The sequence below is a fragment of the Serinus canaria genome, chromosome 6, assembly GCF_022539315.1.
Source record: "Serinus canaria isolate serCan28SL12 chromosome 6, serCan2020, whole genome shotgun sequence".
In the NCBI taxonomy this organism is placed as follows: domain Eukaryota; kingdom Metazoa; phylum Chordata; class Aves; order Passeriformes; family Fringillidae; genus Serinus; species Serinus canaria.
In genome coordinates this window covers 19,621,765-19,637,005 of record NC_066320.1, presented here as the reverse complement: position 1 = coordinate 19,637,005, position 15,241 = coordinate 19,621,765, and the positions used below count along the sequence as shown (strand labels likewise).

The 15,241-nt window shown below is 49.1% G+C and overlaps 1 protein-coding gene across 1 annotated transcript; it reads left to right on the top strand.

Annotated features, from left to right (window-relative positions):
- Positions 1–542: 542 nt before the first annotated feature.
- Positions 543–5,772, top strand: HHEX (hematopoietically expressed homeobox). Its single transcript, XM_030240900.2, has 4 exons — positions 543–936; positions 2,531–2,709; positions 2,921–2,971; positions 4,551–5,772. Exons 1-4 carry the CDS (start codon positions 558–560, stop codon positions 4,782–4,784), a joined length of 843 nt encoding a protein of 280 aa, XP_030096760.1. The 5' UTR covers positions 543–557; the 3' UTR covers positions 4,785–5,772.
- Positions 5,773–15,241: the final 9,469 nt, after the last annotated feature.

Sequence of the window (15,241 nt, the reverse complement as noted above, 5' to 3'; positions counted from 1 at the left end):
AGCGCCAGCGCGGACTTTTCCAAGAGAGAGGTCCCCGGGCCGCATGGGGGCTGCCCGACCGCTACGTGCCTTCTGCCTCGGTCCGCGCCAGGGCCACGCTGCAGTGGTCAGCGCGCACCCCACGGGGAAGCCCGAGCACCGGCTGACGCTCCGCCGTGCGCCGGCAGAGGAGGGACAACCTCTGCGGGAGGCGCCGGGGCCTCTCTGCCGTCGGGGCCCGGCGGGCGACGGATCGCGCCCCGCTGGCGCGGGTTCCCCCGGGCTGCGGCGGTGGTTGATTGGCGCCGCGGGGAGCTCGCTCCAGGAGGCGGGGGAGTGTTTGCCGGCGGGGGGTGGTTTCCCCCTTCTCTGGCCGGGCTCATTGGCCAGACGGCGCCGTGGCAGGAAGGGGACAGAGACCACGCGGGCTCCGCCCCGCGCCAATAGAAACCTATCGAAGGGTAACCCGAGCCCAGAGAAACCCGCGGCGGCGGTGCCAGCACCCAGCTGCCGCGGTCGGGGCCGGCTTTCCGCAGGGGCGGCCGGGGGCGCGGGGGTGCGCGGGCGGCGACCGCGCCATGCAGTACCAGCCTCCGGGCGCGGCGCCGGCGGCCCTGGGCGTCGGCGTCCCGCTGTACGCGCCCACGCCGCTGCTCCAGCCCGCGCACCCCACGCCCTTCTACATCGAGGACATCCTGGGCCGCGGCCCCGCCGCCGCTCCGGCCCCCCACTCCCTGCCCGCCCCGCCGCCGCCGACGCTGCCGTCGCCCAACTCCTCCTTCACCAGCCTGGTGTCCCCCTACCGGACCCCCATCTACGAGCCGACCCCCGTCCACCCGGCCTTCTCCCACCACCTCGCCGCCACCTATGGCACCGGCGCCTACGCCGGGCCCCTCTACTCCTTTCCCCGAGCCGTCGGCGACTACGCGCACGCCCTGATCCGCCAGGACCCCCTGGGTAAGCCATGCGTCCCCCCTCCGCCCTCCCCGGCTCCGGCGCACTTCTCGTCCCGTCCCCATCCCGCCGTCGGGGCAGGGGTAAATGGGAAGTGCCCGAAAGCGGTCCCCTTTCCCGCCTGCCCCGCCGCTTCTCTGTGCTCCCCCGGCTCCCTCCGGCCCCCATCTGATTTACAGTAAATTAGGGACGTGCCGTGCTCCGGGTCTGTCAGCGAGACCACAGTGCGCGGCCGCCGTGACTCAGATTTGTTTTCCTTCAAACCAAGTGACTCTGAGAATGTCCTTAGTGATGTCGCGTGTGGTTTTGGTGGGGAGTTTTAATTATGCTTGGAGATCGCATGGCAGATCTCAGTCTTTCCTGCGGATGACTTGAAAAACAGTCAAGAGGCCGGCTCCGCTCGCTGGGGCCCCCGAGGTTCCTCTGCGGGTCGGCTCGGGCCGGGCCGGGCCGGGTCGGGGGCACTGGTGGCTACTTGGCGCCTTTGGCCGGGAAGCGACCCCTCTGCGGGGGCTGAGCCCCGTGCCCGGGCTGCAGCACTTGTTCTTAGTGATTGCAAAACTGGACCTGACTCACCACATTTGTGCAGTGAAAGAGGCTGACCCTTTCCGTTCATACAGGAAACCTTGAGCTCTCGATAGGAGTAAATCTGGTTTCAGAAGCTGTTAAGTGTTTTCCTGGCCGCCTGAAGCAGGCTCTTCCCCGGGAGTCGTGCACATTGCTGATTACTTTATCGACATCCTCAATACAGACAAATTCAGGAAACACTCGACTTCTGATAGCCGGGATCCGTTTTTCTGATATTGTTCATTTCCTCTGTGTGGGATGTGACTTTATGACAGCTAAAATAACCAGTTGCTTCCTATTTTTTGAGTCTGTTTTGCACCAGAATTACTAAAGCCTGACGCAAGCAAAATCTCGAAAAACAATGCAGCAAATTGCAAAGGGTGCAGGCAGAAAGACAAACAGCGTGACTCAGTAGCACTGGCCGGAGCCTCCTGCCCCGGGACGCGGCTGCGGCTCCGCAGTGGGGCCGGTTCCCCGGCGTGTCGCTGCCTGCACCGCCTCGCCCCTCACCTGGCCCCGGGTGAGCCTGTCGGGCGCCCCGCGGCCTCTGGCGGGCAAACCCCCAGCCGAAGGTGGGGGACATGCGGGCTCTTCTTCCTAGAAGCCCAGTGCCCTCCTGTTGGTGCATAACCCGTGCCCAGCCCCGCGATGTCCCCGCTCTCCTCAGAGACCCGGGCACTGGCTCAGCGAAAGGGAGACGGTTTCTTTAGGGCATCGCAATGAAAGAGCAGAAGGAAGCAAAGGTCTTTTTTTTTTTTTTGTCTCTTTCTTTGCGAGATAGACCAACAGGAAACACATTGACGGAAATGTTGCCAAAGCCCGTAAAGTGACTTCAACTGGTCTCTCCGTTTGGCGGAGAGGAAAAAATCAGAGAGGGGAAAGATCAGAGTAGGAACTGAGAGAAATAAAATCAGGCAAAGGAAATTAGCGAGCCCTGGACCCGGCGCGCTACCAGGCCGGGGCAGGGGCTCCGCAGTCACGCGTGTCCGCGGCCGGCCAGTGACCCTCGGCGCTGTGCCTCTGTTTGTAGGGAAGCCGCTGCTGTGGAGCCCCTTCATCCAGCGGCCGCTGCACAAGAGGAAGGGGGGGCAGGTCCGCTTCTCCAACGACCAGACCATCGAGCTGGAGAAGAAGTTCGAGACGCAGAAATACCTCTCCCCGCCAGAGAGGAAGCGTCTGGCCAAGATGCTGCAGCTCAGCGAGAGGCAGGTGAGGCCGTGCCCCCGCCCCGGGGAACCGCACCCCCTTCTCGTTCGATCCAGGCCCCTCCGTGCAGCTGCTGGCGGTGCATCACTCCCAGGCTGGCTCAGGGTCAGCAGGGAAGGGGTTTTTGGCAGGTTCTTGCTTTTTGCTTGTGGCTTGGGTAAGGCTCTGGGCACTAACTGGCTACCCCGCGCCTTTTCTCATTGTCGTTGCTCAGGTCAAAACCTGGTTTCAGAATCGCAGAGCCAAATGGAGGCGTCTAAAGCAGGTACGTAGATGTTTCTGTTTCTATAGAAATAAGTATTTTAATTGTCTTATCTTACGCCGTGCTCGCCTATTCCAGGTTGTATGCAAAAGTCATCTGAAAGGCTGTTTAACCTCTTCACCTTGATTAAAAAGACAAATAGTCATGCTGGAATCCATGAGGGCTCGTTCAGGCAGCACTAACGTTAAAAGCTTCTAATGCAGTTCCTATATCAATTATGCCCGTGTTTCACACACCACCTATTAAAACTCCACGGTAATTGTTTTGTAAACCCATATGTTGTTTAGCCAATTAACGTTGAGAAGATAAGTAATTGTCAGTAAATTACTTAGGCAGTTTTTTTGAAGAATATTAACTGGTGTTTTAAAATGCCCTCTCTTAATAAATACAAGTTGATGTATTTTGCTAACATTGGGAGAAAGCAGGTACAAACACCTTGTTTGTTTTGAGGAGCCATGTGGAAAATTGAGTAGATTTTACCTTCCTTTCACAAGCAGTTACAATACATGAGCCTAAGAAGTTAAAGCAGTTTCCCTTCCCTTAGAAATCATGCTCAAGCAGATAATTATTTAGGGGTTTTTATGGCACACGGGGACTCTGCAAAACTGAGGTCCCTTGGCTGAAACATTTTTGAAAAATTCCAACATTTTGGCCTAAGTCTTGCTTCAGCAAGTGTGACATGGGTGCACTCGTTTTACTGGCAAAATTTGCCTTTATTATAAAAGTAAAGAGAAAAGTAAACTAATCACGGTACGATGCTCTAGATGAATCTCTTCTGTGACCTTCACCTGAGTTTAACTCAATCTTCAGTTGATTTTTTAAAAAAGTCCTATTATTCTGGCAAGAGGCCGCCTAGGGCCCAACCCATGCCACAGTGTCCGGAGAGCTCGCTTGGGATCTCGGCCATTTTAAGTCATTTCCTCCTTTTCATTCAGTCACATCCATTTCTCCAAGCCCGCACGGTTATATCATGGGTACGTGCCTCTGCCTGCTTTTTCTTTCACGTAGCATTTCATGCCCTCTTAGGGGACTGGGCTCTCCAGACAGGTGCCAGCACAGGGGTACTCTTGCCTTCACAAAAAGGGGTTTGGTTTGGTTTTAGTGGTGAGTGTTTTAATGTTGAGTTTTAGCTTAATTAGTAATTTTTTTCCATTTGCTTTTGGACCACTGATGGATTCAACCTCCCTCCTCTTGCTGTCGGGTGTAATTAAAGACAGATCAGGGCAGGAGGAAGCTGTGTGTCGGTGTTTGTAGACTCATAATAAACATTTGCTTTGCTAAAGACAAAAGTTCAGAGGTTCCTGGGCTCCAGCAGCTCCTGACTCTTTTGAAGTGGCTGCGATAACCATCGCCAAGGAGCCCTATTCACGGCAGCAGCCCCTGTGGCTGTGAGGGAGTGGGATCAGAGCCCTCGCCCGGCCCTGTCCCACTCGGGCAGGTTTATAGGCAGGAGGCCCAGGGAGGCAGCAGGACACCTGCCTTTTTCTGCAAGGTGGTTTTCCCACACGGCACAGCTGGAATTCCCTGGCCTCCTGTCTCTGTGGCCTCTAGTTCTGTACCAAGCAGGATTGTTTCATTGCAGGAGAACCCGCAGGCTGCCAAAAAAGAAGAAGTAGAAGGTGCTGACAGTCACAGTGACCAAAGGCCGGAGAGCTGCCAGAGCCCCGAGCAGAAGGGTAAGGAGGTCTCTCTGGATGGCTCACAGTACACCCCCTCACCAGCCTCACAGGAGGACCTGGAGTCAGATGTCTCTGATGACTCTGATCAAGAAGTGGACATTGAAGGTGATAAAGGCTATTACACTGCTGCCCACTAACAGTCCCCTGCAGAGAGCGGACCTAACTCGGCTTGCACTTTACCAGGGGCTGGTTTGAAAGATTATTGTGCTACAGGAGAAAACTTTCACCGTTACATTGAAAGAAAAAAACATCACCAAATAGACTAATTTTATAACAAGCAGAGAAAGAAAGATGTATTTTCTGCAAACAGTTCAGTTTTGGCATCTCTAATTTGGTTAAAGGACCATGGTTTGTATTTAATTGTAAGATATATTTGTACAATAATCAATGTTCTAACTGGAATATTATCCTGCTCCCTGTCCTTACTCATGGTGGTGGAGAGGGTCTGAATCAGCTGCTGTCGGTGATCAGGCAAAACTCTAACTAGTGTGGAAGTGAGTACAGATTGCAGGACTAAGCCCTTTATATGTGTAAACAAACGTACTTTAAATAGATTAATTTAAACGCCCTTTGTAAGCAGAGAAACATGTTCTGTGATATAGGGAAGGATTTGACCATCCCGAGAAGTGCCTTATACTCACACCCTTTTATGTGCTCTCTACTGAGACCTCCTTCTGTTTGCCAGGTAGAGTGATCAGACAGATTCCTTTTCCTTCTTGTGTGAGATGAAATGTGCCTTCTCAGATTTTTGAGAATTTTGCCTCACAGTTTGGATGGTTCCATTTGCAGGAAAAAAATATTTTTCTCCTTTAAAATCTCTAGCACTGTTTTTTATGGATTTCATATTTGAGAAGAAAATGCAGGGAGTGATAGGGCCCTGCTGCAGGACAGAAACTGGCATCAGCTGCAGGGCATAAGTGAAGCACATGGCCATGGGAAGATAATGCCTATTGTATACGTATCTGCCTCTGTACATACTAGTTTTCTTTAAAAGTCTTGTGGTTTTATACCTCACATTGTTCATATTTTGTACATATTTGTTCAGTGTTTAAAAAAAAGGCGAAACCTGGTATTTAATTTTTGATGGACAGATCTGTGAAATAAACCTAAACTCTGCAACACTCACTACTCTGGCTGTCCAGTTACTGGCAGGAGAAAACCCAAACCTCTCCTCTGCCAGGTGTGTTGTAAGCGGCTTTTCCCTTAGTACTGTGCCAGCCGTCAGCCACCCCGCAGCTTTCTGGGCACCCTCGGTTGCAGGAGTCTCGTGTGGGCTCTCTGCTGTATTTGTTTGCTGTGTTTCAGTCTCCCACCCCGCGTTTCGGTTTTGCCCGTGGCTGTGCCCACACGGGAACGGGCTCTCTGGCGGGAGGAGGAAAACCTGGCTGGCAAGCCCAGGCTGGAAGCGTGGGTGTTTACCCCCGAGTCGCCCTGACCTTGGGGGGCCGGAGGGGGTGCGGGCTGGAGGAGGAGCGGGGCTGGCAGGGTTTGCTCCTGGCCGGGCATCGACCCCATCCGGGGCAGACACTGACCCACCTGAGTCAACAGTGGTTATTCATCGGCCTTTCTCCGAAATGACTACGTCGGCTCGGGGAAGGAGCACGGAACTCGGGCTGCGAGAATTGCTCCCGGGAGCGAGCATCCTGGGTGGGAACCCGCGTGGATATTCAGCCCCTCCAGGTGCCACAGTGAGCACCCAGGGGACGGGGATTTGCACCCGGCCCAAGTGTCACAGAGGCTTTTAGTGCCAAGAAGTGCTTTTAGATAGCAACAAGTGACTACTGTGACTGGCGAGGGAGGATGGCCCTTTGAGCACACAAGCTGTTGCTTCTAAGTGAGTTAATTCTTTCAGAAACAGCTGAGTTTTCTGAATAAGTGGCTTTAACTTTGGTTTGTCCTAAAACCGCGCTCATGAGCGGGGCCGAAAAGACGAGGTGATCGGGAGGTTCTGTGCCCCCTGCCCGTGCACGCCGTGCACAGCTGGCCCCGAGCTGCTCCGGCCCCGGGGCCGCGGGCACCGGCCCCTGCTTTAACACCGCCCGTGACAAAAGGAGCTCCGGGGCGTCCCTGGGGCTCCTCTCCGCCTTTGCGCCGGGACCGAGCCCCAGCACGTGAGCGCCACGCAAGGAATCGCTGAGGGCGCAGACAGCTCCCAGCGGGGCTGCGCTGAGGAGGAGATCCCTTCTCCATCCCTCGGCTTTCCCTCGCTCGGGTTGCCGTCCCGGGCCTCAACGCGGGTCCCGACGGGGACGGGGACAGCCCACCGTGAGTCCCGGGAGCTGCGGGGGGAGGGTGTTAAGGTTGTGAGGGCCGGAGCTGAGCAGGGAGCGCTCGGGAAGACGCCGTCCGCGTCTGTTTTTCTTTATCTGTTTATCTGTCCCGACCGATATCAAGGTACACGAAACTGGCGTCCCCTCTTCAACGCGACTTAGCGCTATGGCTGTGCTTTCGCGTGGGGATGGGAACACGCGTGGAACAGGGCGGCCGTGACGGGTGGGCAGCCGGCGGCGGCCCGTGGGAGTGGACGCCGGGCAAGCCCCATTTCCACGAGGGCTGATGCCGGCGTCCCCCGGCCGGGACAAGCCGGGAGCCAACCGGGCCCGGTGCGATGGGAGGGGCGGGGGCTCTGCCCGAGGAACTGCGCGGGGTCGCGTCCCGGGAGATGTAATGGGGTCCAGGGAAGCCGGGCTCGCCAACGCAAGCACTTTCCCCGCCGTGGCGGGGAGTTGGCGGCTCCCTGCAGGTGAGGAGCGCAGATGCGCCGTCTGCGGCCGCCTGGCCAGGGATGTGGATTTCCAGGGTGTCGCGACAAGTGACAAACAGCGCTGTAACCCAGGCTGGGCAGTCGATATGTCCTTGCTCACCCGCTCACTCGGCAGGGGGCTTAGGGTGGTGAAACACACCGGCGGGGCCGGCCGAGCTGCCGCTCAGAAGTAATCCCCCAAAGATACTCAGAAGTATCTGTCTCTAATTTCCCCAGCTCGTTTCCACGTGGGGGAGACCGACGTGGGGATGACCACGGTGGGGCGGACGAGTGTCTCTCCACGGGCAGTCTCTTCTCTTTGGCAGGAGAAAAACAGCCAAAGCACTTTACACCGTTCGGGAAAACCTTCGAGCCCCATACGTGCCACCCTGCTCTGTCCTGTTTGTTTGCCCGTTGGCTATTCCATGCCGAACTGGCACGTATGACCTTTCCAGCACAACTCCCGTCTTGTTTTCGACTTTTTTATCAGCCGATTCAACTTGAAAATGGTTATCATTTAGCAGAAAAACAAACAGAAAAGCACATTTTTGTAAGCAAAACGTTAATGATTGGAAGAATTGCACCAATTTCAGCCTGACAGTGTGTGATTAATCCTCCGGGTCAGGTACTTATATTTTTAGTCATTAGGTTCGTCGGCCTTTGATATGCAGAACTGTTTCTAGCCTAATAGGCTATCGACCGGGCCGCTGTGTACTTTGACTCCGTGCGCAGCGCGGTCCCCGGGCCCGCGGCGGGCGCAGCGCGGGATGCGCGGGGCGGGCAGCGCCGGCCGGCGGGGCGCGTCCCGCAGGCCCGGCCGGGGCAGCCGTGGCACGGCCGGAGCCGCCCCGGCCCCGCAGTTAGCCCACGGGCCGGGCGGCCGAGCCCGTCCCGCGGCAGGGACACGCGTGGGGCTGCGCGTTCGCGCCCGCCGCCTGTGCTGCCGCAGGGGCGGGGAGAGGAGGAAGGCGGATACACGATGTTTGCAAAGCAGGTCACTTTAATCCTTCACACTGAAATGTCCAGAGCCTCTTCTATTGCACAATAATAGGAAATAATAACTCAGGGCTGCTAATTGTTTGCTTTCGCTGAAAAGGACCTTCCTCTAGTCATATCGGATAAAAGGAGTTTTATCCATCCACTCAGTTTAGTGGATGACAAGAAATGGTATTCAGCCTGGACGACATCTGCTATTAAATGTTTCCTCAGAGGACCAAAAAAAGAACGAGACACAAAATCTGTGCATGGATATTGTCTTTTAGATATATATACATGCAAAATGTGGTTTTTGAAGACATTATTTTAGCACATGAGCAAGTACCAAGACAGACAGAGCTGAAAGAAGCATGAACAGCAGGCCAGAGCATGCTGATCTGATTCAGATCAACTTCTCATTAACGTTTAGCAGTAGTTTGGGCTTAGTAAGGACTTTGTCCAGGTGACAACAGCTTACCAAAAAGCCTTTGCTGACAGTCGAGTCTCTGTCTTATTTTGAATCATGGACTGGCTCCAGGCCTCCTGAGCACAGGAGGTTTGCTTATTCCTATTTATCCAAAACAGGAAATCAATGTGTATTTCTAAAATATTTCAGATGGTGCATGTCAAGGCCAAAAAAACTTTACAGGATCGTGTAAAAGCCTTATCATGTTAACTTAAGTGGCTCCGTTTCACAACTCCATTGTCTGAGAGCTATTGACAAATGACTACTAAACCCCGGGAGTCTCAAGCACGTCCAGACTGTGTTACTTTGGTCACTTCGAGTTATAACAGCAAATTATTGTTTGGTGGAGTCTTTCAATTGAGTTGGTGACTGGTGAATTTCTCCCGAATGTTAGATACCCACTCATGTTTTAAAGACATAATCTCTAATGGGACTAATTGAGAGGTAGAACTTTCTTCCTATCAAATTGATACCTACTTATGTCACTAAGCCTTAATAATAAATAGAATTAATAGGTTTGTTTGGGTTTGTTGGTGTTTTTTTTTTGTTTTGTTTTGTTTATTTGGTTTTGTTTCTGTTTGTTTTGATTTGTTGTCATTGTGGAGTTTTTCTTACACAGCAAAACAGGGCCCGATATTAAACAGTCTGAGAGGCTGTGCTTATGCTTGTTTTAGAATTGTCATAGTGACTTTTTTATTTTTCATTCATTTTTTTTTTTCCTTTCCTGAAAATATTGTTCAAGATGTCAAAGATACTAGCACAAATCTGGGAAAGAGATGTTCTGATTTTTTCACTGGTAGGAGCAAACCAGTGTAAGGATATGTATTAATGACAAGAATTTATCTGCTGACTTTTTGCAAGACAATTGTTAGAGTGGGTATGTGTGTGAGCATGTGGGCTAGACATTTTCAAGTAGCTGCTCAAAGGAGCAGATTTTTCAAGGGTCTGAGTGCATGTCAGTGAAAACAAAGTCAAAGTCAAAACGAATTGCTGTGGTGGCCTGTAGGAAATTAATTGGTGCTCACAGTGAGCTGGAAATACTGATGCTAAAGACTAACTGAACTTTGCATTTGTTGTACAGTTTAGGCAAATTATTTGGGTTGAAAGATTGAATGGGCGTGAGAAAAGAGCTGCCATCTCATCAGCCTTAGGGAAGGAGCCATTTCCAGGAGGCCTAATTCAATCAAGCTTATTTAAGGACTAAAAATCCCGTCTGACAGACACATGGACCTCAAAACTTTTAACATGATTTTAGCAGGCTGAGTTGCAGTCAGCAAGGAGCCCAGAATATGACCTGCTAAAACTTGGCAGATTATATCAGTAGACTCTTAGTAGGTCTTGCTTTTGAAAAAGAGAATTCCTGACTGAGCTAAAATCTACTGAAAAAAAAGATCCTTTTTCCCTTGTTGTCTAGACAGACCCTTCTGGGTTTCCCTGCACTTCAATCTGTGCCACTGCTTTGAAGACCTATGTGGAGAAAATTCTTGCTGACCCTTTTCTATGCTATTATACTCCTTGGCTGTTGCAGTGGGCATGCCATTGTAAGGAATATTCTGTCATTGTCTAGACAAGTATCAAAGTTGTATTTTTAGAATGACTTAGCAAACACTTTTAAACACTTTTTAGCATTTGACTTGTCCTGTCTATGCAGAGTTTCAAATCAAGGTAGTCAAACCTCGTTAGCTATTGTCTTTAAAAACACAGCTTTAACCCTAGTCTAGACATACTGAGAGTTCTTGTCCTGGAGTACACCCACATGAGGGTAGAGCCGTTTTAAAATGAGTCAGGACTGCCCACTACCCTGCAATTGTATCTCAATGACTTACTTCAGCTATCAGGATAACAATCACAGGTTAAAAGGGGAAGAAGTAATTTTATTTTATACACATCAGTTCTTCCACTTCCTTCTCTGTGTAATAAGGAACCCTCTTACACAGCCAAAAACCTAATCTAGCACACAAAGTCAATCAGAGAGACCTGTTGTAGTCCTAAGCTATAGAAGGAGCCAGTTCTGCAAATGGATGGGCAAGTGGCTGAGGTTACTTTCCAGGGACTTATCCTGGAAGTTCTTCCCAAACATATCTTGGAACTAGCCCAAGTTGCTGTAAGGAATTTGGAGACAATAACCCTTCAAGGAAAAGGTCTGCACTAATTTGGTTCATTTTGGTTGATGGGTGTTGCAGCCCCAGCAGCACTTCAGAGAAAGTTTGGCTCATTGAGGGCATTTCGTTGGTTGGTTCTGGGCTCCATGGCAGTAAGACACCAGATTAAATTTATCTCTGAGCATGTCAGTGCCAGTTAGATGTGGGCAGGAACTGCGAATGAGTTGCTCTGTTGGCTGAAAACAAACACAGGGCTCTGTAAGTCAGGGTGAGAGCAGCCAAGGGAGTTGAGCTGTAGTAGTAGAGGCTTCAGGGGCTCAGAAGCAAAAATGATGGGATGGGGCAGTAACTCTGCAGCCCCCTGGCATCCTGATGCAGGCAGTGCAGAAAACCAAAAATTTCTTCTGAAGTTTGTCAGGTAATGGAAAATTATTGTTTTGGGTAAAGGGCAGAGACTGATCTGACAGTCTGTCAGGGACCAGACTGAAGTTTTCCATTTAAGTAGGATTTTGGGATAAACTAGTGGTCAGTACAATCCCTAGGAGATGGATGGGGTCTGCCCTGCAGAGTGAAACTCCTCTCTGTGGCTTTGGCCCTGGAGGCTCACACAGACATTGGGTTGGTCACCACTAATGCACCTGGTATGATATTGTCTCCTTGGTGCAATACCCCCTGCAACTTCAGGAGCATTTTACTCCAAGTGAAGCAGCCTAATTTGATTCACTGGAACAGCAGCAACAGTGGCAGCAGCAAAGATGGCAGCTCTTGGCTGTCTCTGCCACCTGAACTCACCTCTGTTGACAGGCAGGAGATGTACAGCACTTCCCCAAAATCATTTCTCTTTATGGTAACTGTTTTGGGGAGCACTGGACCCCATCAGATCACTATTTGCTCTTGAAAATCTCAGTCAGAAATGTACGCAGATAGTCTTTGTGCTGTTCACCACTTCCCATACTGTGGTAGGGGAAGAGAATGCTGACACTGCAATAGCTGAATAAAAGACACCCATTTTCTGCCCGTGTTACTCTCACAATGAATATTGTTCATGCTTGGTGCTGGTTTGCTCCACCAGCTACCCCTACCCCACTGCCTTTGGGTGTGTCTGGGCAGTTAGGGTATACTCACAGAAAGTGCAGATGGTGAATATCAGTATACTTGAAAATATATTTATGTCTTAATTTAAAAACTTACACGGAAAAATACAGGTTTTTCTCCCTTTTTCACTTTCACCTGATATTTTTGCTGTAGCGAAAGAAATGCTACCTGCACATGGAAAAAAATGTTTTTTTCTAGGGAAGAGAATTTTACCACAGAGGCCTGTGGATGACATGACACCAGAACTCCTCTGAAAGTCCTGTGTGGTAGGATGCAACTGGCCAGCTTCGGTCTTTTGCAAGACAGCAGAAGTTCCCTGTGCTTGAAGTAATAAATATCTTACATGCACAGTTGTGGTTGGGGAGGGCGGTTTATATTGATTCATCGTCAACCACTCCAAAATGAGATTGCTGTGTTGTTATATAACCCTTGAAAGGTGTTTTCTGACAAAATTATTTTCTGTTATTTTGTATTTTTTTTTCCACGATGATACTTTTGCCTCATGACTGTCTCCTGAGCTATCAATCACAGAATTCACTAACACAACCTGTACAATCTTATTTCCTATATATGTGAGGAATAATCTAGCACTGGCAAATGAGGCACACATGATGATACTTAAAAATGTATGTAAAGTATTAAGTTATTTGTTGTTTGCACCAGAACAAATGTAGGATAAATAATGTCATTAAATAACAAATGGATTAAGGCCTTATTTTTTCTTAGTTGATTACGGAATCTGCATTACTACATACTTTCCATTATTTGCAAATTACACCAGACAGATTGAATAAATGCTTTAAAATGGGTCCTGAACACTGGTTTAGAAACACAGAGGAAGTGGTTTCTTAGACAACTGCTACCCACATATTGATTTAATAACAGAGAGGTGGAGGGGCAAAGATGATTATGTTGATGTACTGAACTGTTGATTGTTTAATTGAAGGCAAAATTTTTAGCTTCACTAGTCAATTACCTGATCTCATTAAGTTCTTAAAAATCACTAAAATACCATTCTGGCTGAAGCAGCTGCACTTTGCTACTATATTGTTTAAAGCATTAGGAAAATCATTTGCTAATGGTGATTTACAAGCGTAAACATGTGATATTTTTAGCGCCTGAATAAGCTTTCTCCATGTGAGAGATTTTGAACTACTACCATGCACCAGGTATGTAAGGGCAAAGAAGGATATGAAATGTGTTTTTATGTTTGCTTAAATGAATCTTAAACTTCTAAATATTTTAAGGTTTCTTCTATTCAAACCTTATCAACAGGGTGGAAAATAGAAGTAGAAAATAATGATTTTTTAATAATTAAGCTATTTCAAATATAATGCAAGAAATTTTTCAGTGCCTGTCACGTAACAGAGGTTGTTTTAAGGATAAATGTAAACTAAGACATTTGGCATCCCTGTGGATGAAGAAGCCCCATGCTGTAAAAATGCTGAAGATGCCAGCCTGGCAGCACAAGGAGGACTCCAGAGCAGCAAGGATGACTCATCCTCTCCTTGTTACTTTGGAAGTTGCTGACAGAGGACTTTGCAGAGCACCTCCTGGATTCTATATGCCAGTGTGCACAGCACTGACATGAGCACTGCTAGCAATCAGTGACATTTTTTTGTATTTCCAAACATCATAGGAAGACATTCTTTAGGTTAACACATTTTCATTTTGCAGGACGCCTGTCCCAGAAAAGGTAAGTGATCAGTCAGTGGTCATACACAGTTATGTAGGAAGCCTTTTCCAAAACCTGTGTGGTGAGGGTTCTGTCCTTGCGTACTTCGTTTGGTTTTTAAATCAGTTCAGAGAAAGACAACTGGTTTCCATGCAGAAGGAATCTGGGATGAATTTCTTCATTCCTGCAAGCAATGTGATTTCAGTTACATGAACTTGATGAACTCTCAGAAATGAGCTAGACACTTTTTTCTCTCAGTGCAAAGATGTGATGAGGTTATGGACAAGTCCCAAAATGAGAAACGAAGGAAGAGCTGGGTTGTATTTTTCCCCCTTCACAAAGGGTTAATGAGACACAGTAGCAGAGAAATAATTTAGAAGAAATTCTGTAGCACAAAGATTCCCCAGGTTTTGGGTTATTCCCACTGATGTCCAGTTCTGGTTCTGTGCCAGTCCATGTGCCACTTAAAATCTCTTTGGAGTGAAAAATGGCTGTCAAAATATGAAAAGGGGACAAAAGCACACAGCACTGACAAGGAAATGTGCCAGTTCCCCAGCCTTGGAGCACATGCCTCCAAACTTCTTGGGAAATATAATTATCTTCCTATAATTACCTATTATTGCTTGAAGTTCCCATCCATCAGTAGCTCCTAAACTGGTATGGTCGTTACTTAGGTTTTTAGGTACTTGAATTGAAGGGCAAAGTGCAAGGCAAATAAAACTGCTAGTGTTGCATTTTGATGTCATGTAAATTGGTAATTACATTCTGCATAAGGCAGTGATATAAATTATGAGATCAACCCAAATTTGAGGACATTCACATGGAGCCTTCCTTAATATTACGTAGGTGCCAGAAAGTATTTTTTGATGTAACACAAGACAGTGGGCATGAAAAAGACAAAAGGACAGTGGGCATGAAAAAAACCAGTTTTTAAGAAAACAACATCAATTTAGGTCTTTCAGAGAGCAAAACTACTCGGGGTCTGGAGTTTGGATTTGTTTTCCATTTTTTAGGTATTGCCTTTTTAGGGTTTGGGGAGGGGGAGGTTTTGGCCCTGCACTGTTGTTTATTGCCTGTGGAATTGTGCAGAAGGAGTAGAAGCTGTTCCAAGACTCACTGATATTGTCAAGCCAGAGAAGCTTGTTGAGCCTGTGTTATTGTGATCAACCAGTCTGTCCAAAATGGTCCTGCAACCTCTCTCAGGTTAAAATAGCACAAACTCATTCTTGGACAGAGTAGAGCTTGTGTAACTTGGTTTACCACTGCAGTTTTTGGAATGATAGCAAATTTGGCTGTGACATTTTACAGGAACAATTGAACCATTTTAAGCACTGATTCAAAGGTAATTCTTGGTGATAGCTGATATCACAGTGGGCTGACTTCCTACTTGGTAAGTGGGCCAGAAAAGCCATCGTGGTGGAAAGGAGAGCCTGGAAGGTTTCCTGTGAGCAGAGCCCTGTGCTCCAGGAGGTCCTGCAGGGAGAAGCTAGAGGAGTAGCCAGCTCAGGAAAGTGCCTGGGGACAAATATTTGCAGAAC

What these genes read in the sequence shown, in the direction of transcription:
- HHEX (XM_030240900.2), top strand. Translation starts at nt 558, where the DNA reads ATGCAGTACCAGCCTCCGGGCGCGGCGCCGGCGGCCCTGGGCGTCGGC. An exon ending in GATCCGCCAGGACCCCCTGG is followed by an intron (nt 937 to 2,530) that starts GTAAGCCATGCG and finishes CTCTGTTTGTAG; the next exon opens with GGAAGCCGCTGCTGTGGAGC. An exon ending in AATGGAGGCGTCTAAAGCAG is followed by an intron (nt 2,972 to 4,550) that starts GTACGTAGATGT and finishes GTTTCATTGCAG; the next exon opens with GAGAACCCGCAGGCTGCCAA.